This window comes from Prionailurus viverrinus, chromosome B4, assembly GCF_022837055.1.
Source record: "Prionailurus viverrinus isolate Anna chromosome B4, UM_Priviv_1.0, whole genome shotgun sequence".
Taxonomy (NCBI): Eukaryota; Metazoa; Chordata; class Mammalia; order Carnivora; family Felidae; genus Prionailurus; species Prionailurus viverrinus.
Window position 1 is genome coordinate 82,867,985 of NC_062567.1, and position 24,794 is coordinate 82,892,778.

The 24,794-nt window shown below is 37.6% G+C and overlaps 1 protein-coding gene across 4 annotated transcripts in view; it reads left to right on the forward strand.

The window, feature by feature from the left end:
- SLC16A7 (solute carrier family 16 member 7) overlaps positions 1 to 24,794 on the forward strand; it is a 191,055-nt gene that overhangs the window by 99,979 nt on the left and 66,282 nt on the right. For all 4 annotated transcript variants that reach the window (XM_047867067.1, XM_047867069.1, XM_047867068.1 and 1 more), the window contains exon 3: positions 196 to 439. In XM_047867067.1, the coding sequence (XP_047723023.1) occupies positions 226 to 439 (214 nt within the window). In that variant the 5' untranslated portion in view covers positions 196 to 225. The remainder of the gene's footprint in view (positions 1 to 195; positions 440 to 24,794) is intronic.

Below are 24,794 nucleotides of genomic sequence, written 5' to 3' on the forward strand. Positions count from 1 at the left end.
TTTTAGCCCATAGCAAAGTGACATACCTCATTCCATTTTTTTTGTTAATTTTCTGAGTATAAGAGTATTAAAAAGTATTCATGCAAAGTTATATAGTTGTAGCTATAACTGGAATATACTATTTTGGTGATTATCAAGAGTAATGTATGAAAATGGAAATATGGTTTCAACTGTTATTTCATTTTCTTTAAACAGGTTATTTGAATTTCAAATAGAGGAGCAGACATGCCACCCCCAGCAGGTGCCCCACTGCATCCACCTCCTGATGGAGGATGGGGCTGGGTAGTGGTTGGAGCATCTTTTATCTCCATTGGATTTTCATATGCGTTCCCCAAAGCAGTCACGGTGTTCTTCAAAGAAATTCAGCAAATATTCAACGCTACCTACAGTGAGATAGCCTGGATATCATCCATTATGCTGGCTGTTATGTATGCAGGAGGTAAGGTTTCTGGTAATAAATGGAATTGTCAATTAAGAAAACAATTCTTCCGTACCACAGTGTTTTACATGTAGTGTCTTGGTGTATATATTGTCACTTAAAACCAATCAAACATATAATTCCAAATGAATTCTTAATAATTTTATTGATTCCACCTCTTGAACTATTCACCTGAATCTGAGTATTACTAGAGTTTTTATTTGAACGATAATTTCTTTGAACAAACTAAGATTCACTAAATTATAGAATTTCCAAGGGAGCTACCTTTCCATTTAATTTGGAGTGAAGTCTATACTGTAGTGTCAGTATCATTTCCTACCACTGCTACAGTTGGTAGAAATGCTTTCTTCTTAATGAGAAATAACCTACAATTGCTGACAATCTATAAGCCTAGGAAGAACTTCACTTTCAGCTGCAAAAATGGAGTGTTATCAGTACATTCTGGATCCATTCAGGTTTGTGTGATCAAAATAATTCCTTATCTCTGTAGTACTCATTAAATATGACAGGTTTTAATTTAAATGGTTGCCTGAAAATTATCTCATTACATTCCTTGTTTAAATGAGGTAAGATTCATGAAGGATAAAAAATAAAGTACCGTATCACTTCTGAATATTTTTTAAAAAATGGAATTATTTATGCATTGTTATGTAAATTCTTTTCTTTAAATCAATCTCAACAGCAGACTAGACTGTCTCTAATTTTTTTCAGTCATTACTTAAAATATTTAGGTTTTCGAGTTTTCATTTTTCAACTGGATACTTGATTTTAAGATACAGATGTAGGCTTAGAATATAAGCACTAAGAGAAACCATACAAATCATTTAGCACAGTTTCTTACTTGGCAGTTGAAGGTAATATGGCTCATTAGTGATAGGGAGATACCATTAGAAATAATATTCAACATTTATTAGTATTTACTTTCACATAAGTTCTCTCTAAGCGCTTGTTATGTATCATATGATTTAATCCTCTTAACAATATGTGAAATAGGTATTATTTTCTCTCCATTATATAACTGAGGAAATCGAGACATAAAATAGTTTCCCAAGACAGACAGCTCATTAGTGGCAGATGGAAATTGAGGCTCAAAACATTGTCACTCTGCTCTTAGGCCTTTCTCATTTCTTCCTCTCTGCCTCTAGAAAGTGATAGAGCCAGATCTAGGCCAGGCCTTCTACTGACCTGATTCAGTGATACCTCCACTGAGGTCATTTGTCAATGGCATATGATTATTCTGTAGGATATTGGTCTCTTTAGTGTGCTACCGAGGTGAAAATTTTATCCTCCAATAATCCTATGTGCATGTGTGTGTGTGTGTGTGTGTGTGTATGTGTGCACATATGTGCTCATGTAGATATGTGTTTTCCATTTTCTATATGTCACTGATTTTACATTAATCCAGTTTGCCTTTCTTAGCTTTTTAGTTAGGTTAAATTGCTGCATTTTTTGTTCTGGTACCAAAAGGAATCTTTAAAATGCTACTTGGGGAGGCGCCTGAGTGGTTCAGTCGGTTGAGCGTCCGACTTTGGCTCAGGTCATGATCTCGCGGTCTGTGAGTTCAAGCCCCGCGTCGGGTTCTGTGCTGATGGCTTAGAGCCTGGAGCCTGCTTCGGATTCTGTGTCTCCCTCTCTCTCTGCCCTTCCCCTGCTCATGCTCTGTCTCTCTCTCTCTCTGTCAAAAATAAATAAACATTTAAAAAAAATTAAAATGCTACTTGGGTGGATCAATGAAAACTTCTGCTTCTAAAACACTTTCTGAGTATCTCCTTTGGACAGTTACTTTAAGGAATATAATTATAGTATTTCTGATGACTATAGAACAGTAGATACTGTGCACCCTGTCTTGTTCCTCTGGCAGAGAGCCAGGTGTTCTTTAATAACACTTCACTAGAACTACACACAAATTCCTCTTGTCCTGAGCTACAAAATGTGCTAATGTTAAGATATGAATTTTTTCCCCTTCTTAAATACAAATGAAACAGATTCCTCTAGAAGTCCGTTGAATTTGAACGTTAAAATTTTTTGTTGAATAGGTAGTTGACTAACTCACAAGCAAGACAAAAATTTGTATAACTTTTAGATTAACTCAAGTCTTGACTTTATTACTTTTAAGCAAATAATCCAAAAATCCCAGTGCCTCAAAGGAATACATGTTTATTTATTGCTCAAGCAATGTTTCATCTAGTGGCTCTGCCATCACCTGAGACTTTGTTGTGTTTCTAAAATCTGTTCCATTTGTCTGGAGAGAATGAACACAGACATCATGGAAGAACATGTGGAGATATTTTAGGGCCAGGCCTGGAAAGGATAAACAGCACTTCTGTAATATTCCACTGGTCAGAATTTGTGTGTGTGTGTGTGTGTGTGTGTGTGTGTGTGTGTGTGTGTGTATTTTTCAAAATTTTATGTAAATCCAAGTTTGTTAACATAGTGTAATAATGGTTTCAGTAGTAGAGTTTAGTGATTCATCACTTACATATAACACTCACTATTCATCCCATCAAGTGCCCTCCTTAATCCCTTCACCCATTTAGCCCATCCCCCCACTCACAACCCCTTACAGCAACCCTCAGTTTGTTCTCTTTGTTTAAGAGTCTTTTATGATTTGCCTCCTATTTTATTTTATTTTATCTTATTTTTATCTTATTTTATTTTCTTATTTTTCCTTCCCTTCCCTTATGTTCATCTGTTTTGTTTCTTAAATTCCACATATGAGTGAAATCATACGATATTTTTCTGACTTATTTCACTTAGCATAATACGCTTTAGTTCCATACATATTGTTGCAAACGGCAAGATTTCATTCTTTCTAATCATTGAGTAATATTCCATCGTGTATATATATGTACCACATCTTCCTTATCCATTCGTCAGTCAATGGACATCTCAGCCTTTCCATAATTTGGCTAGTGTGGATAGTGCTGTTATAAACATTGGGGTGCATGCTCTCTTTTGAAACAGCATAAGCGTATCCTTTGGATAAATACCTAGTAGTGCAATTGCTGAGTCATAGGGTAGTTCTATTTGTAACCTTTTGAAGAACCTCCATATTTCCAGAATGGCTGTAGCAGTTTGCATTCCCACTAATAGGGCAAAAGTGTTCCCCTTTCTCCACATCCTCACCCACATCTGTTGTCTGAGTTGTTCCTTTTAGCCATTCTGACAGGTTTGAGGTGGTATTTCATTGTGGGTTTGATTTGTATTTCCCTGATGCTGAGTGATATTGAGCATCTTTTCATGTGTCATTTGGCCATCTAGATGTCTTCTTCAGAAAAGTATCTCTTTGTGTCTTTTGACCATTTGTTCACTGGATTATTTGTTTTTTTGGTATTGAGTTTGGTAAGTTCTTTATAGATTTTGGATACTAACCTTTTATCAGATATGTCATTTGCATATATCTTCTCTCATTCCATAGGTTGGTTGCCTTTTAGTTTTGTTGATTGTTTCCTTTGCTGTGCAGAAGCTTTTATTCTTGATGAGGTCCCAACAGTTCATTTTTGTTTTTGTTTCCCTTGCTTCCAAAGACGTGTCTAGTAAAAAATTGTTGTGGCTGAGGTCAAAGAGTTTGTTGACTGTTTTCTGTTCTAGGATTTTGCTGGTTTCCTGTCTTACATTAGGTCTTTCATCCATTTTGAATTTATTTTTGTGCAGTGTAAGAAAGTGGTCCAGTTCATTTTTCATGTCCATGTCCAGTTTGCCCAATACTATTTGCTAAAGGACTGTCTTTTTTCCATTGGTTATTCTTTCCTGTTCTGTAGAAGGTTAGTTGGCCATATATCTGTGGGTCCATTTCTGGGTTCTCTATTCTGTTCCATTGATCAATGTGTCTCTTTGTGCCACTACCATACTGTTTTCATGATTACAACTTTGTAATACAGCTTGATGTCCAGAATTGTGATGCATCCAGTTTTGGTTTTCTTTTTCAGTGTGTCTTTCTTTTTTTTTTAATATGAAATTTATTGTCATATTGGTTTAAATACAACACCCAGTGCTCATCCCAGCAGGTGCCCTCCTCAATGCCCATCACCCACTTTCCCCTCCTTCCCACCCCCCATCAACCCTCAGTTTATTCTCAGTTTTTAAGAGTCTCTTATGGTTTGCCTTCCTCCCTCTCTAACTTTTTTCCCCCTTCTCCTTCCCTATGGTCTTCTAATAAGTTCTCAGGATCCACATAAGAGTGAAAACATATGGTATCTCTCTTTATCTGTATGACTTATTTCATTTAGCATAACACTCTCTAGTTCCATCCACGTTGCTACAAAAGGCCATATTTCATTCTTTCTCATTGCCAACTAGTATTCCATTGTGTATATAAACCACAACTTCTTTATCCATTCATCAGTTGATGGACATTTAGGGTCTTTCCACAATTTGGCTATTGTTGAAAGTGCTACTATAAACATTGGGGTACAAGTGCCCCTGTGCATCAGCATGCCTGTATCCCTTGGGTAAATTCCTAGCAGTGCTATTGCTGGGTCATAGGGTAGGTCTATTTTTAATTTTTTCAGGAGCCTCCACACTGTCTTTCAGAACAGCTGCACCAGTTTGCATTCCCACCAACAGTGCAAGAGGGTTCCTGTTACTCCACATCCTCGCCAGCATCTATAGTCTCCTGATTTGTTCATTTTAGCCACTCTGACTGGCATGAGGTGGTATCTCAGTGTGGTTTTGATTTGTATTTCCCTGATGATGAGTGACGTTGAGCACCTTTTCATGTGTCTGTTGGCCGTCTGTATGTCTTCTTTAGAGAAGTGTCTATTCATGTTTTCTGCCCATTTCTTCACTGGATTATTTGTTTTTTGGGTGTGGAGTTTGGTGAGCTCTTTATAGATTTTGGATACTAGCCCTTTGTCCGAATGTCATTTGCAAATATCTTTTCCCATTCCATTTGTTGCCTTTTAGTTTTGTTGATTGTTTCCTTTGCAGTGCAGAAGATTTTCATCTTCATGAGATCCCAATAGTTCGTTTTTGCTTTTAATTCCCTTGCCTTTGCACATGTGTCAAGTAAGAAATTGCTGCGGCTGAGGTCACAGAGGTCTTTTCCTGCTTTCTCCTCTAGGGTTTTGATGGTTTCCTGTCTCACGTTCAGGTCCTTTATCTATTGTGAGTTTATTTTTGTGAATGGTGTAAGAAAGTGGTCTAGTTTCATTCTTCTGCATGCTGCTGTCCAGTTCTCCCAGCACCATTTGTTAAAGAGGCTATCTTTTTTCCTTTGGATATTCTTTCCTGCTTTGTCAAAGATGAGTTGGCCGTACGTTTGTGCGTCCAATTCTGGAGTCGCTATTCTATTCCATTGGTCTATGTGTCTGTTTTTGTGCCAATACCATGCTGACATGATGATTACAGCTTTGTAGTAGAGGCTAAAGTCTGGGATTGTGATGCCTCCCACTTTGGTCTTCTTCTTCAATATTACTTTGGCTATTCAGGGTCTTTTGTGGTTCCATACAAATTTTAGGATTGCTTGTTCTAGCTTTCAGAAGAATGCTGGTGCAAGTTTTACTGGGATTGTGTTGAATGTGTAGATAGCTTTGGGTAGTACTGACATTTTAACAATATTTATTCTTCCAATCCATGAGTACAGAATGTCTTTCCATTTCTTTGTATCTTCTTCAATTTCCTTCATAAGCTTTCTATAGCTTTCAGCATACAGATCTTTTACATCTTTGGTTAGGTTGATTCCTAGGTATTTTATGAGTCTTGGTGCAATTGTGAATGGGATCAGTTTCTTTATTTGTCTTTCTGTTGCTTCATTATTAGTGTATAAGAATACAACTGATTTTGTACATTGATTTTGTATCCTGCGACTTTGCTGAATTCATGTATCAGTTATAGCAGATTTTTGGAGTCTGTTGGGTTTTCCATGTATAATATCATGTCATCTGCAAAAAGTGAAAGCTTAACTTCATCTTTGCCAATTTTGATGCCTTTGATTTCCTTTTGTTGTCTGATTGCTGATGCTACAACTTCCAACACTATGTTAAACAACAGTGGTGAGAGTGGACGTCCCTGTCGTGTTCCTGAAATCAGGGAAAAAGCTCTCAGTTTTTCCCCATTGAGGATGATATTAGCTGTAGGCTTTTCATAAATGGCTTTTAATATGTTTAAGTATGTTCCTTCTATCCCGACTTTCTCGAGGGTTTTTATTAAGAAACAATGCTGAATTTTGTCCAATGCCTCTTCTGCTTCAATTGACAGCATCATATGGTTCTTTTCTTTTATTAATGTGATGTTTCACATTGATTGATTGGCGAATACTGAACCAACGCTGCAGCCCAGGAATGAATCCCACTTGTTCATGGTAAATAATTCTTTTTATATGCTGTTGAATTCGATTTGCTAGTATCTTGTTGAGAAATTTTGCATCCATATTCTTCAGGGATATTGGCCTGTAGTTCTCTTTTTTTGCTGGGTCTTGGTTTGGTTTGGGAATCAACATAGTGCTGGCTTCATAGAGTGAGTCTGGCAGTTTTCCTTCCCTTTCTATTTTTTGGAACAGCTTGAGAAGGAAAGGTATTATCTCTGCTTTGAATGTCTGGTAGAATTCCACAGGGAAGCCATCTGGTCCTGGAGTCTTACGTGTTGTGAGATTTTTGACAACTGATTCAATTTCTTCGCTGGTTATGGGTCTGTTCAAATTTTCTATCTCTTCCTGTTTGAGTTTTGGAAGTATGTGGGTGCTTAGGAATTTGTCCATTTCTTCCAGTTTGTCCAGTTTGTTGGCATATAATTTTTTCATAGTATTCCCTGGTAATTGCTTGTATTTCTGAGGGATTGGATGTAATAATCCCAGTTTCATTCATGATTTTATCTGTTTGGGTCATCTCCCTTTTCTTTTTGAGACGTCTGGCTGGAGGTTTATCAATTTTGTTTATTTTTTCAAAAAACCAGCTCTTGGTTTCATTGATCTGCTCTACAGTTTTTTTAGATTCTACATTGTTTATTTCTGCTCTGATATTTATTACATCTTTTCTTCTGCTGGGATTGGGGTGTCTTTGCTTTTCCACTTCTACTTCCTTTAGGTGTGCTGTTAGATTTTATATGTGGGATTTTTCTTGTTTCTTGAGATAGGCTTGGATTGCAATGTATTTTCCTCTCAGGACTGCCTTCACTGCATCCCAAAGCGTTGGGATTGTTGTATTTTCATTTTCATTTGTTTCCATATACTTTTTAATGTGTTCTTTAATTGCCTGGTTTACCAATTCATTATCTGGTAGTGTGTTCTTTAACCTCCATGCTTTGGAGGTTTTCCAGAATTTTTCCTGTTGTTGATTTCCAGTTTCATAGCATTGTGGTCTGAAAGTGTGCATGGTATGATCTCATTTCTTTTATACTTATTACAGGCTGTTTTGTGACCCAGTATGTGATCTATCTTGGAGACTATTCCATGTGCACTCAAGAAGAAAGTATATTCTGTTGCTTTAGGATGCAGAGTTCTAAATGTGTCTGTCAAGTCCATCTGATCCAATGTATCTTTCAGAGGCCTTGTTTCTTTACTGATCCTGTGTCTAGATGATCTATCCATTGTTGTAAGTGGAGTATTAAAGTCCCCTGCATTTACCACATTCTTATCAATAGGTTGCTTATGTTTGTGATTAATTGTTTTATATATTTGGGGGCTCCCATATTCAGCACATAGACATTTATAATTGTTAGCTCTTCCTGATGGATAGACCGACCCTGTAATTATTATATAATGCCCTTCTTCATCTCGTTACAGCCTTTAATTTAAAGTCTAGTTTGTCTGATATAATTCTGGCTACTCCAGCTTTCTTTTGACTTCCAGTGGCATGATAAATAGTTCTCCATCCCCTCACTTTCAATCTGAAGGTGTCCTCAGGTCTAAAATGAGTCTCTTGTAGACAGAAAGTAGATGGGTATTGTTTTTTTATCCATTCTGATACCCTATGTCTTTTGGTTGGAGCAGTTAGTCCATTTACGTTCAGTGTTATTATTGAAAGATATGGGTTTAGAATTGTTGTGAAGTTTGTAGGTTTCATGCCTGTAGTGATGTCTCTGGTACTTTGTGGTCCTTGCAACATTTCACTCACAGAATCACCCTTAGGATCTCTTGTAGGGCTGGTTTCGTGGTGATGAATTCCATCAGTTTTTGTTTGTTTGGGAAATCCTTTATCTCTCCTTCTATACTGAATGACAGAATTGCTGGATAAAGGATTCTTGGCCGCATATTTTTTCTGTTCTTCGCAGTGAAGATTTTCTGCCATTCATTTCTGGCTTGCCAAGTTTCAGTAGGTAGGTCTGCTATTACCCTTATGTGTTTACCTTTGTATCTTAGGGACCATTCATCCCTAGCTGCTTTCAGAATTTTGTATTTTGCAAGTTTCACTATGATATGTCATGCAGATCGATTCAAGTTACCACTGTAGGGAGTTCTCTGTGCCTGTTGGATTTTAATGCCTGTTTCTTTCCTCGGATCTGGGAAGTTCTCAGGTATGATTTGTACAAGTACACCTTCAGCCCCTTTCTCTCTCTCTCTCTTCTTCTTCTGGCATTCCTATGATACAGATATTTTTCTGTTTGATTGCATCACTTAGTTCTCTAATTCTCCCCTCATATTCCTGGATTTTTTTTATATCTTTTTATCAGCTTCCTCTCTTTCCATAATTTTATCTTCTAATTCACCCATTCTCTCCTTTGCCTCTTGAATTCGTTCTACGCCACCTCCATTTTATTTTACACCTCATTTATAGCATTCTTTAGTTCCTCATGACTATTTCTTAGTCCCTTGATCTCTGTAGCAAAAGATTCTCTGCTGTCCTTTTTGCTTTTTTCAAGCCCAGCAATTAATTATGACTATTATTCTAAAGTTTTGTTCAGTTATATTGCTTAAATCGTTTTTGATGAATTCGTTAGCAGCCGCTACTTCCTGGAGTTTCTTTTGAGGAGAATTCTTCCATTTTCTCATTTTGGATAGTCCCTGCAGTGGCTCCAAACTGTAGGGCACTTCCCCTGTGCTGTCTAGAGTAACTTGTGTTGGAGGGTGGGGTCATAGTCAGACCAGATGTCTGCCTGCAGCCCACTTCTGGGGCCACAGTCAGACGGGTGTGTACCTTATCTTCCCCTCTCCCAGGGGAAGGACTCACTGTAGAGTGGTGTATTCCCTGTCTGGGCTGCTTGCACACTGCCAGGCTTGTGGTGCTGCTTTGATGGAATCTGGCCAAGGGTGTATTAGATGGGTGGATCTGCAAGGTACACAGGGGTGGGAGGGACAGGCTTAGCCTGCTTTGCAGTTGGTGGTACCCGAGGGAAGGTCCCTGCAACACTTGATGGAGGCAGGCCCGTGGGAGGGATGGATCCACAGAAGCACAGCATTGGGCATTTGCGAGGTGCAAGCAAGTTCAGGAATGGGAACTGGTTCCTTTTTGGAATTCCAGCTGGGGGATGTGAGAGGGAAATGGTGCTTGCCAGCACCTTTGTTCCTCCCACCGAGCTGAGCTCTGTCTTCTGGGGCTCAACAAGTCTCCCTCCTGGCGTCCTCTCGCCCTCCCCGGTCTCTGAGAGTAGAGCTGTTGACTTTTAACACTCCAGATGTTAAGTCCCGCCTGCTGTCAGGACTCTTGGAGTCTGGCCTCTCCACTTTTTCAAGCCAGACTTCAGGGGCCTCTGCCTTGCCGGGCAGGCTGCCCCTCCACTGCCCTGGCTCCCTCCCGCCAGTCCGTGTAGTAGGCACTGCCTATCCACCCTTCCTACCCTCTTCCATGGGCCTCTTTTTTCCACTTGGTTCTGGAGAGTCCATTCTGCTAGTCTTCTGGAAGTTTTTTGGGTTATTTAGGCCGATGTGGGTGAAATTTAAGTGATCAGCAGGGCATGGTGAGCCCAGAGTCCTCCTGCACTGCCATCTTCCTCACCTAATCTCTTTCAGGGTTTCTTTGGCTACTCCAGGTCTTTTCTGGTTCCATCCAAATTTTAGGATTGTTTGTTCTAGCTCTGTGAAGTATGCTGGTGTTCGTTTGATAGGGATTGCAGTGAATGTGTAGTTTGCTTTGTTTCAACATTTGTAAATATTTGTTCTTACAATCCATGAGCATGGAATGTTTTTCCATTTCTTTCTGTGTTTTTCAATTTCTTTCATAAGCTTTCTGTAGTTTTCAGTGTATAGATCTTTCACCTGTTTGGTTAGGTTTCTTCCTAGGTATTTTATAGTTTTCAGGACAATTGTAAGTGGGATCGATTTCCTTGATTGCTCTTTCTGTTGCTTCATTATTGGTATATAGAAATGCAAGTGAACAACTTATTTCTGTGCGTTGATTTTATATCCTGCGACTTTGCTGAATTCATATATCAGTTCCAGCAGTTTTTTGCTGAAATCTTTTGGATTCTCCATGTAGAATATCTCGTCATCTGAGAAGAGTGAAAGTTTGACTTCTTCATTGCTAATTTGGATGCCTTTTCTTTCTTTTAGTTCTCTGATTGCTGAGGCTAGGACTTCCAATACTATGTTAAATAACAGTGGTGAATGTGGACATCCCTGTCATGTTGCTGACCTTAGGGGGAGAGTTCTCAGTTTTTCCCCACTGAGGGTGATACTAGCTGTGAATCTTTCATATATGGCCCTTAATGATCTTGAGGTATGTTCCTTTTATCCCTACTTTCTTGAGGGTTTTTATTAAAGGATGCTGTATGTTGTCAAATGCTTTTTCTGCATCTGTTGAGAGGATCATGTTACTGTTACTCTTTCTTTTATTAATATGATGTATCACACTGATTGATTTGAGGATTTTGAACCACCCCTGCAGCCCAGGAGTAAATCCCACTTGATCTTGGTGAATAATTATTTTCATGTATTGTCGGACTTGGTTTGCTAGTGGTATCTTGTTGAGAATTTTTGCATTCATGTTCATCAGGGAGATAGGTCCTTAATTCTTTTTAGTGGGGTTTTTGGTTTTGGAATCAAGGTAATGCTGGCCTTATAGAATGGGTCTGGAAGTTTTCCTTCCATTTATATTTTCTGGAGCAGTTCAAAAGAGTAAGTTTTAAATCTTCTTTAAATGTTTGGTTGAATTTCCCTGGACAGTCATCCAGCCCTGGACTGTTGTTTGCTGGGAGATTTTTGATTACTGATTCAATTTCTGGGTATGGGTCTGTTCTGATTCTATTTCTCCCTGTTTCAGTTTTGGTAGTTTATATGTTTCTAGGAACTTGTCCATTTCTTCCAGATTGCTCAATTTGTTGGCATATAATTGCTCATAATATTCTCCTATTATTGTTTGTATTTTTGTAGTATTGGTTGTGAACTCTCGTCTTTCATTCATGATTTTATTTATTTGGGTTCTTTCCTTTTTTTTTTTTTATAATCTTGGTAGGAGTTTATCAATTCTGCTAATTCTTTTAAAGAACCAGCTCCTGGTTTCACTGATGTGTTCTACCGTTCTTTTGATTTTGGTATCATTGATTTCTGTTTTAAGCTTTATTATTTCCCTTCTTCTGCTAGTTTTGAGCTTTAATTGCTGTTCTTTTTCTAGCTACCTTACGTATAAGGTTAGGTTGTGTATTTGAGACATTTCTTCCTTCTTTAGGAAGGCCTGGATTGCTTATATACTTTCCCTTTATGACCACCTTTGCTGCTTCCTGGATGTTTTGGTCTGTTGTGTTTTCATTTTCATTGGCTTCTATGTACTTTTTAATTTCCTCTTTAATTTCTTAGTTAATCCATTCATTTTTTAGTAGGATGTTATTTAATTTCCAAGTACTCATGGTCTTTACAGTTTTTTTCTTGTAGTTGATTTCAAGTGTCATAGTGTTGTGGTCTGAAAATATGTGTGTATGATATCAACTTTTTTGTACTTGTTGAGGGCTTATTTGTGACCCAGAATGTGATTTATTCTGAAGAATGTTAATTTTCCATGTGCACTCGAGATGAATTTGTATTCTGCTGCTTTAGAATGAAATGTTCTGAATATATTTGTTAAGTCTATCAAAGTATCTGTCATTCAAAGCCATTGTTTCCTTGTTGATTTTTTGCGTAGATGATGTGCTCATTGTTGTATTTGGGGTGCTAAAGCCCCTTACTATTATGGTATTATTATCAATGAGTTTCTTTATGTTTATATTAATTGATTCATAAATTTGGGTGTGCCAAGTTAGGGGCATAAATATTTAGAATTGTTAGATTTTCTTGCTGGATATACCCCTTAATTATGATATAATGCCCTTCTTCATCTCTTGTTACATCTTTATTTTAAAATATAGTCTGTCTGATAGAAGTATGGCTACTCCAGCTTTGTTTTGATAACCATTAACATGATAGATGGTTCTCCATTCCCTTACTTTCAATCTGAAGATATTTGGTTCTAAAATGGGTCTCTTCTAGGCAGCATGTAGATGAGTCTTTTTTTTTTTTTTTATCCATTCTCATACCCTGTGTCTTTTGATTGGAGTATTTGGTCCATTTATACTTAGAGTGATTATTGAAAGAGATGAATTTCGTGCCATTGTGTTGCCTCTAGGGTTCATGTTTCTGGTAATATTCTCTGGGTCTTTCCAGTCTTTGTTGCTTTTGGTCTGTTTTGTTTTGTTTGTTTTGTTTTTCTCCACTCAAAGAGTCCCCCTTAAAATTTCTCACAGGGCTGGGTTAGTGGTCATAAACTCCTTTAGTTTTTGTTTGTCTGAAACTCTTTATCTCTCTTTCTATTTTGAATGACAGCTTTGCCAGATAAAGAATTCTTGGCTGCATATTTTTCTGATTCAGCAGGTTGAATATATCCTGGCATTCCTTTCTGGCTTGCCAAATTCCTGTGGGCAGATCTGCTGTGAACCAGATCTGTCTTACCTTGTAGGTTAAGGACTTTTCTTTCCCTTGCTGATTTTAGGATTCTTTCCTTGTCTGTGTATTTTGTGAATTTGACTATGATATGCCTTAGTGATGGCATTTTTTATTGAATCTAATTATCTGTGCTTCTTGGATTTTGATGTCTGTGTCTTTCCCCAGATTAGGAAAGTTTTCAGCTTTAATTTGCTCACATAAATCTTCTACTCCATTTGCTCTCTTTTCCTTCTCTGGGACTCATTCGATTCAAATGTTATTTCTTTTTAATAAGTCACTGAGTACTCTAAGTCTCATATCATGATCTTTTCCCTTTGTTTCCTTCTTTTTTTCTGATTTATTATTTTCCATAATTTCTTCTTTTATTTCACTTATTTGTTGCTCTGTTTCATCCATCCTTGCCATCATGGCAAGATCCATTCAAGATTTCATCTCAGTTACATAGCATTTTTAATTTTGTCCTGACTAGATTTTAGTTGTTTTATCTCCACCGAAAGGGATTCTCTGGTATCTTCTATGCCTTTTCAACCCCAGCTAATGTCCTTATAATCGTGGTTTTAAATTCTAGTTTAGACATCTCATATCTATGCTGATTAAATCCCTGGCCATAATTTCTTCCTGTTCTTTGTTTTGGGATGAATTCCTCCATCTTGTCATTTTGGAGGAAGAAAAAGAATAATAAGGTAAAAAAATAAAAGTTAAAAAATTAAAAACAGAACAAAACAAAATCAACGAAAGGGAGCTATATCCTAAGTGTGTTACTTTCTGCTTGTTGAGAAAGAAACAGAAATAGAAATAGAGAAAGAAGATGAAGGAAAAAAATGTTAAAATAATTTAAAATTTTTAAATAATAAAATTGAATAAAACAAAAAGGAATTTGCTCTTTCTGTTTCCAAGAAAGAGAAATAAAAGAAAGAAAAAAGAAACAACCTAAGCAAAAACAGAAGCAAAGAAAATGAATAAATAAACAAACAAGCAAACAGAATGAAACCTGAATAAAGTTACATCCTGTTTCCCTTATAATTGAAACTTTGCAGTACACTCTAGTCCATAGATTGATTTGCAGGTGGAAGGGGTTTATGCTGGTCTTCTGGGGGATTGCCTGAAGGGCACAGGTGGGTGGGGCTTGGTGTAATAGCTCTGTCACTTGGTTGTGCTGCTTAGCTTACTGGGGTGGAACTGTGCGTGCAGGCACACTAGAAATGAAAATGACTTCAGCTAGCTCCCTCGTCTTATGTGCAAGAATTCCACATCCTCACCAACCCAGGATCAAGCATCTCTCTTTTGTCTCAGGCTTCTGTCCGCTCCCTGCCTCTACCCTGTCTGTGTTCAAGCTGTCTACCTTCCAGGCAGCACCTCCCTCCAGAGTTTTATCTCAGAGGGGGATGTGTTTCAAAACCCCACACTTCAGAGACCCTTGCAGCATGGACCTGCAGCAACTCTCTGGGGCAGTGTCTCCCTGAGCAATGGCTAGATGCTGGCTTGTCTCAGAAAACATTCATGGTTTCACACAGTGGCAGAGGCCCAGAGTTTATGGCAAATCACATCACTGAGCCTGTGTCTGGTTTTGCTGCCCTCAGGCAGTTTCAATATCAGTCAACATGGCTGCTCTCCAGGGTCTGCTGGGACTTTTGCTCATGGGGAGGCCATCTGATCTCTACCAAATGCAATCCAGTCAGGGGAACCGCTTCTCCCTGTGTGACACACTGACCCCTCAGACCCTGCTGCCTGCTCTTAGGGATTCACCCTACTTCCTCACCAGAGCACTGCTAGTCACTGAGCTCTGAAACTTCAGACTCTTTGCTCCAATATTTATGGAATCCTGGCCATAGTGAAGCCCTCTCCTTTCTCCCCATCAATGGTTTTGGGGAACAGATTTTTTTCTCCTGTCTCCTGCAAGTGTTTCACTCCTCTCTCTCTTTCTTTCCAGCTACTTTCAGGGGGAGTGCTTTTCTTGCACGATCCTGATGCTCTGCACTCTCCCCATTTCTCTTTCTCTCGGTCCTTTCTCTGCGAAAATGGCTCCCTACGCTATGTGGCTCCATGGCTTTTCTCTTTCCACTTATTCACCTCTCTATACCATATACCTGCCAAGTTCTCTGTTTCCAATTATTGTTGTGTTAATCCTCAGATCAATTTCCCAGGTGTTTAAAATGGTTTGATCCTGATCTAGCTGCATTTCTGGGATGAGACAAGTTCAGGATGGCCATACTAATCCACCATCTTAACTCCTCCCCCATTGTCTTGACTGATCAGAATTCTTATACTGCTCTGCCTAAAGACAGAGGCCAGGGTTGCTGGAAAATGCAAGATTCCTAGAGGAAAAAATAGAGTTGGTATCATCCAGTGAGTCTCATATAGAGCTTGATACCCCAACAATTATTCTTCATCCAATGGAAGGACGATGTGTTTATAGACTTGCCAGTGTCAGTTGATAGCCTTCTGCTCCCTGGCTGGATCTACAAAAACGCTTATTAGAATGAAGAATGATAAATTTCTTTTCTCGAACCATTAAATCTCAGTATCAAATTATAATATGTCAATACCTATAATATATATTTATCAAGAAATAGTTTTTATTTTATTCATTTTCCTATTTTAAATACATATAGTATACATGTTTAAAAAGCACAACAGCGAACTCTTTTGAAGCTCATAAAGAAAATGGTAGTTTGGTTAAGCAAGTAGTTTTCAATTTGGGATAAAAATGCCTTAAATGTTTAGGGTAATAGATGAAAAAATGTGTCTAAATTAAAGATCAGTAGGGAGTTTCTATCTGAATGTTTCAAGAAAGCAAACACTAGACACATAAAAATACTCAGTATGTAGTAATGGATAATGGTAATATCTAGGTGAGATCCAAGTAAGTAATTAGAATATTGCTAGAGTCCTTAGTCATCAGAGCTGAGACATTTTGTTTATTATCCCTGGCCATAGAGAAAAGTCAGGAATTCTAGAAATTCTTCTACACTGTGTTCTTTCCCATGAATTTTGAAAGCAATCCCAGGCCCATGGGCTGCAGGATAGAAGTGTCATTGCCTTCCATGTCCCCTGGTTAATGGAGAACTCATTACACTTTACATGGTTTGTTGCAAATAACATTTGTGTTTCATCTCAATAATTGTTTTTAATCTTTTAACAAGAAATAATTGGTACATTTAAAACTGTAATCTCAATATGAAAATCCCCCTTATATGGATTCAGATAATTTTTTCAGAAACCTAATAACTATTAGAAAAAAATTCTGATACATTCAATTAATCTAAGAGACAGATATTGGTCCTGTTACCAAAATGGTAGTGCTTTTTCAAGTATGGTCCAGAGACTTTCTGCTTTTTATTTAATGGGTCTCTTGTTTAAAATGCATAGTCATGGATCTTCTCCTAAACCTCCTTTTTTTAAATCAGAATTTCTATTGGTAGAGTCTAGATACTTGAATTTCAACAAACATCACTGAAAAATACTTCATTTCATTTATAGCATGGGGTTTCACTTTTGTTCAAGAAAATCCATAATTGATGTAAAAATATTTAGCTTATCCTTTAATATTTGAAAGATCTCTATTTACAGAGGACTTTTAGGTTGATGATTATGAAATAAATTTAAAGACCAAGATGTGAAAACACATAGTTTAGTATGAAGTTTAACGAGGCTCTCTACTAAGTAACTGAAATACTCTGTTCAACATAATGCTAATTACATTAGCCTAGAGAACATCTAAGATCTGACACACTCATTAGGCCTTAGCACTGAACCTATTAATCACCATGGTGGGGTCACCGGGTAAGATGGAGTGTGTTCTGAGGCCTGGCCTGTGATGTCAGGACTCGAGTCTCTTGTAGTAATTAGTTGGCATCTGAGCCTTGGTAGCAAGGTATTATCTTCCCTTCTGATGTCTGAATTAAAAATGAAACTAATAAAAGGTATGCAGGAAGAATGGAAAAGAATGCAAATTATGTTTATACCTTACTTCATCCTTCAAATAATGACATTAAATTACAGCAACCCATCTGGTCATCCATATGGTCTCCTGGAGCTCTAACGAATTTCAGCAAATAGGTCAAGCACAGTGGTCACTCCATTAATAAAGCGCTAAGTAGAGGTAGAAAACATTACAATTTAAACTTTCCACATTGTTTAGATGGATATAGGGGTTTATTTTGTAAACAGTGATTACATAGGATTATCTTTCAGTGCAATGTTTGCCTTTGCTACTCTATCAAAAGATAATGCAAACTTGCTTAGCTCCATGATAACTGAATATGGATTTGGGGCTGCCAGTCTCTGTGAGTACCTCTTGTTATTTTTCTGGTAGTATCTGTTATGACTTGGAAGAATCAACCATTCTGGAGGGGAGAGTTGGTTTTGTCTCCATGGTAATATACTCTTCTGTTTTATGTGAGCAGTGACTGCCAGTTGTACTAAGGTAAGGGTGATGGTTTTATGATGGAATACTTTACACAGGGGGCCAAGCCTCAGACCACCAAGTTTTGTTTTGGTTTGTTTTTACTGGAGGCCAAGAAGCAAAAGATTTTAGGCATGAGTGGTTGGTGGTCATAATATATAATGTGTATTTTTCTATTCTAAGTCTAAATAAGCTCACTACATTATTTTGCTTTCTACTCTGAATATTTTGCAGAATAAAAGAGCCATTAAAATAATTCATAAAGTACTGTCTTTTAGTAGCCAAAAAAAAATGAAGTTTATTCCATTCCTGTGATTGAGATAATGCAGGGCTTTCATATTAGCTTTATAAAATCCCAAAAGTACCAGGTACATTTGGATAGTCCTATGCAAGCAGGCTATGTACCTTTTATACCTACAGGATGGTAGGTTTTTTTTTAAATCCATGAGCATTGCTAAAGATATTGCTAAAGTTTTCCTAGGAAATATGGTATAGTGTGGCAGAAAGCATTTTGCTTACTGTATATATCCATGTGTTCCTGTACATTTTCCAGCTTCTCTATGCTCACATTGAGATCAAATGATTAGTTCTGACCAATGAAATGAGAGTGAAAGGATGTATATATTCCCTGGACACCTGGACAAAACAGTTCCAGCTGGTGTGCAACTTCCTTTTTCCTCATCTCCTGGCAGCAATCTTGTTCCATATGACATGGCTACAAGGGGAAGATCCTTGGTCCGCCTTATACTTTGAGTAATTAAGAAAGAAATTTTTATTAAGCTTCTATAGTTTCTTGTTCCAAAAAACCTATATCAAACTGACCAATACAAACATGAAGGCCTAGATTGTTATGTAATTACAATATAAATTATGGAAATTGTAAATATGGACTAGAATAGACTTTAGTCATTTGGCTCATATCATGAGAAGGTTTCTACATGGGCTCCTTCTTCAGAGCTCTGTTAGGGAAGAGGGAAGCCTTCAGTTTCTCAAATGAAACAGGAGCTGTACATGGAAATAGTCATTGCCAGTTTTCATGGGGATAGAAGTGAGAGGCAAATACTTGCACCTTAAGGCACAGAGATTGGGATCAAATCATGCCAATGGAGCTTTTTATAATTAAATGTCTCTTTGTCCCTCCCAGAACTTGGATGGTAAGAGACAGGATCAAGGGCAGATCTTAAGTATGCTTAGGCCTAACTAGTCCAGGAGATACCGTCCCTATAGAGGGGTGATAATTCAAATAATATTGGATTATTACTAAATTTTATTTCCAGGAGAAAAAAAATTAAGGGGTGCTTGTGTGGCTTAGCTGGTTGAGCGTCCGACTCTTGATTTCAGCTCAGTTCATGATCTCATGGTTCATGAGATTGAACCCCGCATTGGGCTCTGTGCTCACAGCTCACAGCCTGCTTGGGATTCTCTCTCTCTGTTTCTCTGCCCCTCCCCTGTTCTCTCTCTCTCTCTCTCAAAATCTCTCTCTCTCTCTCTCAAAAATAGATAAATAAAAACTTAAAAATATATGCATTAAAAAATTAACAAACTGTTTAAATCCTTTTTGATGTGTGTGCTTTAGATAGTGAACATTTATCAATGTATAAAAAGGACCTTCTGAATTTATGGCTTAGTAAGAATAAGAGTACGTTTCCTGAATTTTGGCTTAAATTCCTCTGAAATATGTTATTGTATCATTGCATATGCAAATGTGTTTTGGTTGCAAATGACAGAAACTTGATTCAACCCCTTGTCTAAAGAGAAATGTTCCTGCATACAAATCAGAAGTGGCACACAGGTGTCAGTGCCTTCCAGGTCAACCAGCAGCAGTGATTTCTGTCTGTCATATTCCTCTCTCTTCTCTCTCCTCTGCCTCTTCCAGTGAGGTAGCTTTGTTTATTTATTTTGGTATACTCCCATTGACAGAGGGAAAATGATTACCAGCATCGCAGGCTCATATTTCAGTCTCAAATTTGACGTGAGACTGCCCCTCTTCCCTAAGTTATAATTTGACAAATGCTAAGGACGATTGCTAGGATCTGGTCTACTTTGCATCAGCCCCTGCAGGCAGTGGATGAATGAGGGGCTAACACTGGCAGTCTGAGTGGAACAATATATGTGGGGTAGGAAAAGAGCAGTTCCTAAAAACTAGGGTGACACTCTTCCCAGAGGAGAGAAGGTTTTTGAAGAGACAAAACAATCAGTACTCACTACTTCACTGTTTTTAAAGTAGACTAATATGTGATTTTCAAGAATAAAATATGTTGCTTTTTTACTAGTCATCCATGATTACATTTAGATAGTTTCTTTATAGCTAAGTGGTGAGATGTGTGTCAAAATCCATATTCTGTATTTAGAAACTCGATCACCTAATGAAATATAATACTTAGTAGTTATCTAGACTGCTCAGTTGCACCTTACAAGGTTTGGCCCTTTGAGTGGAGCTTAGATATGGAAAGTCCTGGGATCTCATGAGGGTTTTTTAATGCTCTTCTGCCTCAGTGAGAGGCAGAAGAGCATTGGTATTAAAATAATGAGCTCCAAAATAACAGACATAAAGTGTGGACTTTGCCATTTCATGGCTTGGGCCACCCGTTGACCTGGGATCTTCACTTTCCCCATCTGTAAATCATAGAAAAAATACATGTGAATGTACATATGATATCTACTCCTCAGAGTCATGATAGAATACAACCACAGATTAGGTGCAAGGAAGATAGTAAGTCTGATTAGAACAACCCGTGCCAGTAAGGTTTTTAAACAGACGTTAAAGTAACAAATAGGTCAGTAGTCAGTTCTAACAGCAATGCCATGGCCTTTACACGTATTTGCTGTGGCATTTCCCTACGCCACATGCTATTTGGGTAGCGCAGTGGATATTTGTCATTCTTCTGGGCTACCATATACCTTTGGGATCCTTCCTATGTTTAGGGGACTCCCAACTTTGTGATTTCTTGCCTTCCCAGATAAAAAGTCAGAAATTCACTTTCTGAGAATTCCTTGCACCTAGGGCACCCAAGCCCCATCAACCTAGTTTGGTAAGGCCAGGTTTAATTCAGAAACTACTGATGTGAAGAAACAGATGCCTCAAAGAATACATTCAGACAAGGTGGTTACAGATAATCCATGATCCAGAAGTAGCACAAAAATAGTGTCACTGTTGGAAGTCGGTGGGATGTGTTTCATAAGCTGTAGTGTATGTGGCCATTGGTAACAGCGAGTGATGTGCTTACTGGAGCAATCAGTTTATAATGTTGATTCGGGCAGTGCTGTGGACTAAGTAGCGTCTCTCCACCAAATCTCAAATTCATATGCTCTATAATTTCTATAAAGAAATAATCTTCCTTAATATTCTGTGAGTTACTGTTAGTCCTCAATGAATGTGTTCTTCTTTAAGTAGAATAGACATATGATAGATGTATGTCAGGTTAAGTTCCTAAAAGGTCCTAGCCTAAAATACTTTCCTGAACTATATTGATTAATTTAAAAACTGTTTCTGAGAATATTTCTTTTAAGACAAGGAAATATTCTATGCCCTCTCAATCAGCATTAGGATCGATAATATGTAACAGGTGTTTTCAATTAGCTATCTTAAAAGGACATTAGGAAAATAGGAATTAATTTTCATTTTTTTGTATTCTGTGAGTGACTTAAGTTTGATGATTATGGAAGAGAATTTGAAATACCCTTTGATTACTTCTTTTTCTCCCCTTCCTTCCTTCCTCCCTTCCTCCCTTCCTCCCTTCCTCCTTTCCTCCCTTCCTTCTGATAGCAGTAGTGACAGACACAGTAATTGCACTTTTCCAGAGAGTTTTTTAAATGATTAATCTAGATGGCTGTTCTTGTGCAAGTATTTGCTCAGCTAGTTAGAATTAGATATGCAGATACGGGGTTCATAGATCTGACCTTAAGATGAGGCCCCTGGCTATGGCAGAAACTCTGCTTCTGCCTAATTAGTACACAAGTACACAATTAGTATGCAAGTATTTGTTTGTGATCATCAGAGGTAGAGATATGTGGGTAATCCAGTGTCATAACTGGGGAGAATTACTTATGGGTAAATTACTTATGTAATTTCATTCATTTATTTATTCTACAGATACACACTGAGCATCAATAACATGCAAAGCACTGGTTTACCTGGGAAAGTCACATCGAGCAAGCAGATGCAGTCTGTGCTTACAGGATAATAAATTTCATTTATTTAATTATAGCTATCATATGTATAAGTAAGGAAGCACAGCAGTTGGCATGAAACTGATAAGAAAGGAAATAGATCTCATAAGTGTGTGATCAGGAAGTGTTTCTTGGAGCTGAACTTAAATGATGAGTATGCAGCATTAATGAAAGTAAGGAAAGTATTTGAAGCAGAGCACATAATACAAGTGAAAGCCCTAAAGGGAGAAAGGTCATAGAGAGTTCTAGTAGCCCAAAGGAAGTGAATGTGATTGATACAGGATGAAAACATGGAGAGAGGTCTAGCGGATAGCCTAAAATTGACTGAAATTATCCTGGACAACTAATTTGTGTCCATGCAGACACGAAAGAAGACAATCAGAAGATGACCAGCTGGGATACCAAAATCACAACTCTGGGCAGTGTCCCAGTTCTTTTTCTATTTTAGGATCATAATTCTGAATGTATTAAAATGCAGTTGATTCTTGGTATTCACATTAGTTATGTTGGATGAAATTGCAGTGGATGCCGAATCAGTGAATACTGAGGTCCTGCTCCCAGGGAAAATACAAGGTTAGGTTCCTATGAGCCTCTGGTCATATTTTCATCCACTGCTCAATATATAATCTTGTTTTATGTGTTTCTGTTCGAAGACATTTTTCTCCATAAGGTACAACACAGCCTTCTTGTTAGAAACACTAGCCAGTACTTAAGCATTTACGCCTTAAGACCACTTTTAAACAGCAAAATCATCAACAAAAAGTACAAAAATGTGGAAAACATGGCACTAAGGAAGGAAAAGGATACTTGTTTATAGTAGGAGAACTGAAATAAGAAGGCAGAGTGTCACCTTGCTTGACCTTGGGAACTTGCATGTCAGGAGGTTCCATTTTCCCCCTACTCTGCACATCTCTGAATGACTGTGAGTACTGATGTGGGAGTTACAAATAAATTTTAGTGAGTAGGCAAGTTCACCTAAAAAGGGAATCCAAAGAGAAGGAGGAACCACCATACCTGTAGACTTTCTCTGATAGAATTACTGTTTACTGTGCTGTGTACAATAATTTGAAGTTACCCAATGTTTTTGTTACAGTTGTTTTCCCTACACTAACATTTATGTAGATATACCTGGATTACAGCCATAGATTTTATCAAGGTCCTTCAAAAGGAATACAATTTTCTCAGGCTATTAAAATAATAATAATTACACCTAGAAACATTATAGTCACGAGAGGGGCATTAATTCTAAAGCTTTGTAGAACTGCTATGGAAAGCACTGATGGATTTTTGAAGACTGATACATAGGTGATGCCCCATAGCCTTGAATTATTCTGATGAGAATGTGTTCTGCATGGTGCTAGTGGCAAGATGATATGGTATGTGCTGTGGAAATGACAACTGTGAAATCCGTGTGGCACAAAGAACAGGCAGTTGGATATTTGACTTTTTGGGCAAGAACTGGGCTACAAAAAGTTTTTGAAACAGAAGTCTGTCTCAACGGTACAGATTTCTATCATCTTCCCAAGGGTGGATGCAATCTAAAGATTGAGAAACTTTTCAAAGCTTCTCTGTGTTCTGTGCCCTTGTTGTTGTCTGGGACAAATTTTTTGTCTTCTATCAGAAATCTGGAAAGGGTTGACTTTTAATAACCTCACTTAGAGTGTTCTTGAACACATAGAGGTTGTTATTAATCTTCCAAATACTTCTTGGGTAAGAGAAGTCACAATTAGTGTAAGATACATGTAAAATATCTGTGTAGGTTAATTTTTCCTTTTCAGATAAAGAAAGACAAGTTTAAGACAATGACTCTGATAAAATGAACAATAAGCCTTTTTGATGAATACTCCTTCACACGAGAAATGATACTAAATACCATTGTGTTGTGGCAAAAATATTACTTCAAGGTGTTCCTTAAATCAAACATGATGTGTTTTAGAAGCTGAATAAAACTTTCCACAGGCAACATAACCTCTGCTCCTTAAAGTTGGCTCCCATTTAGTTCAAACACAACTGAACTAGAAGCTTGAGGCAATTTGAAAGTGCTTGCGAAACTACATGTCCTGACAAAACAGCCTGGCTCCATACACTTGACATTCCAAAATAAATGTCTGGGAGAAGAAAGGAAGACCGTTTTATTCACTTCATATTTTAAGTTCATATTTGTGACCTCTTATTTTGTCTTTTTGACTACTTTTACTCTCTTAGGTTTAATGAATGAAGCATCAGTTAATGTTGAATAGTTATTAGACACAGGTATTTTTTTCTCTCTACTTGTGAAGCATCAAAATTGAAAACAGAAATGTTTCTGTTTCCTTTATGTTCACCATTCATTCGTTCTCCCTTGGGGGTCGGCAGTAACAGCAGAAAAACATGTCTCACAAAGAACCTGAATTTCTGTTTGGTTTCAGACAATACTTTTTGTTGCTTTAGCTAAGTCATAACTATTTCTTTACCATAATAGGAATCTAATAGCCTGAAATTCAATTAGCTAAACATTTGAATATTAGTTTTACTTTCAATGATAGTTATTCCTGATCTTCCAACTGTAACTGTTTTTTCGAAGAGGTGCTCCTCTTTCAACTGGCAGGCTGTTTCACTTACCCTTTTGTAGTGCATAATCATTGAGTCTAGATAAATTGTTGTTTAAAAGCACACCAGAAACTTTCAAAGATGAATAACTGATTTTTTTCTTTACTAAATTTCTAAGCAAAAGAAGTCTTATTATGCTTTTTTTTTTTTAAAGATGTAATGTAACATAGTGGTATAGTGGTTTAGGGCACGGACTTGTATTTTTGACTGTGCTCAGATTCCAGTGCTGCCACTTAACTAGCTGAGTAGCTCTGGCAAGTTAATATTTCTCAGCTCAAGTCCCTTATAAATAAAAAGTCTGTGCTTTTTTTCATGAATATATATTTCTGAACTCTCTGTGGATTAGTTTCATCTCACCTAATTAAACACAATAAGGAAGAACAGTGTGGTTATCTGGGCAAACATCT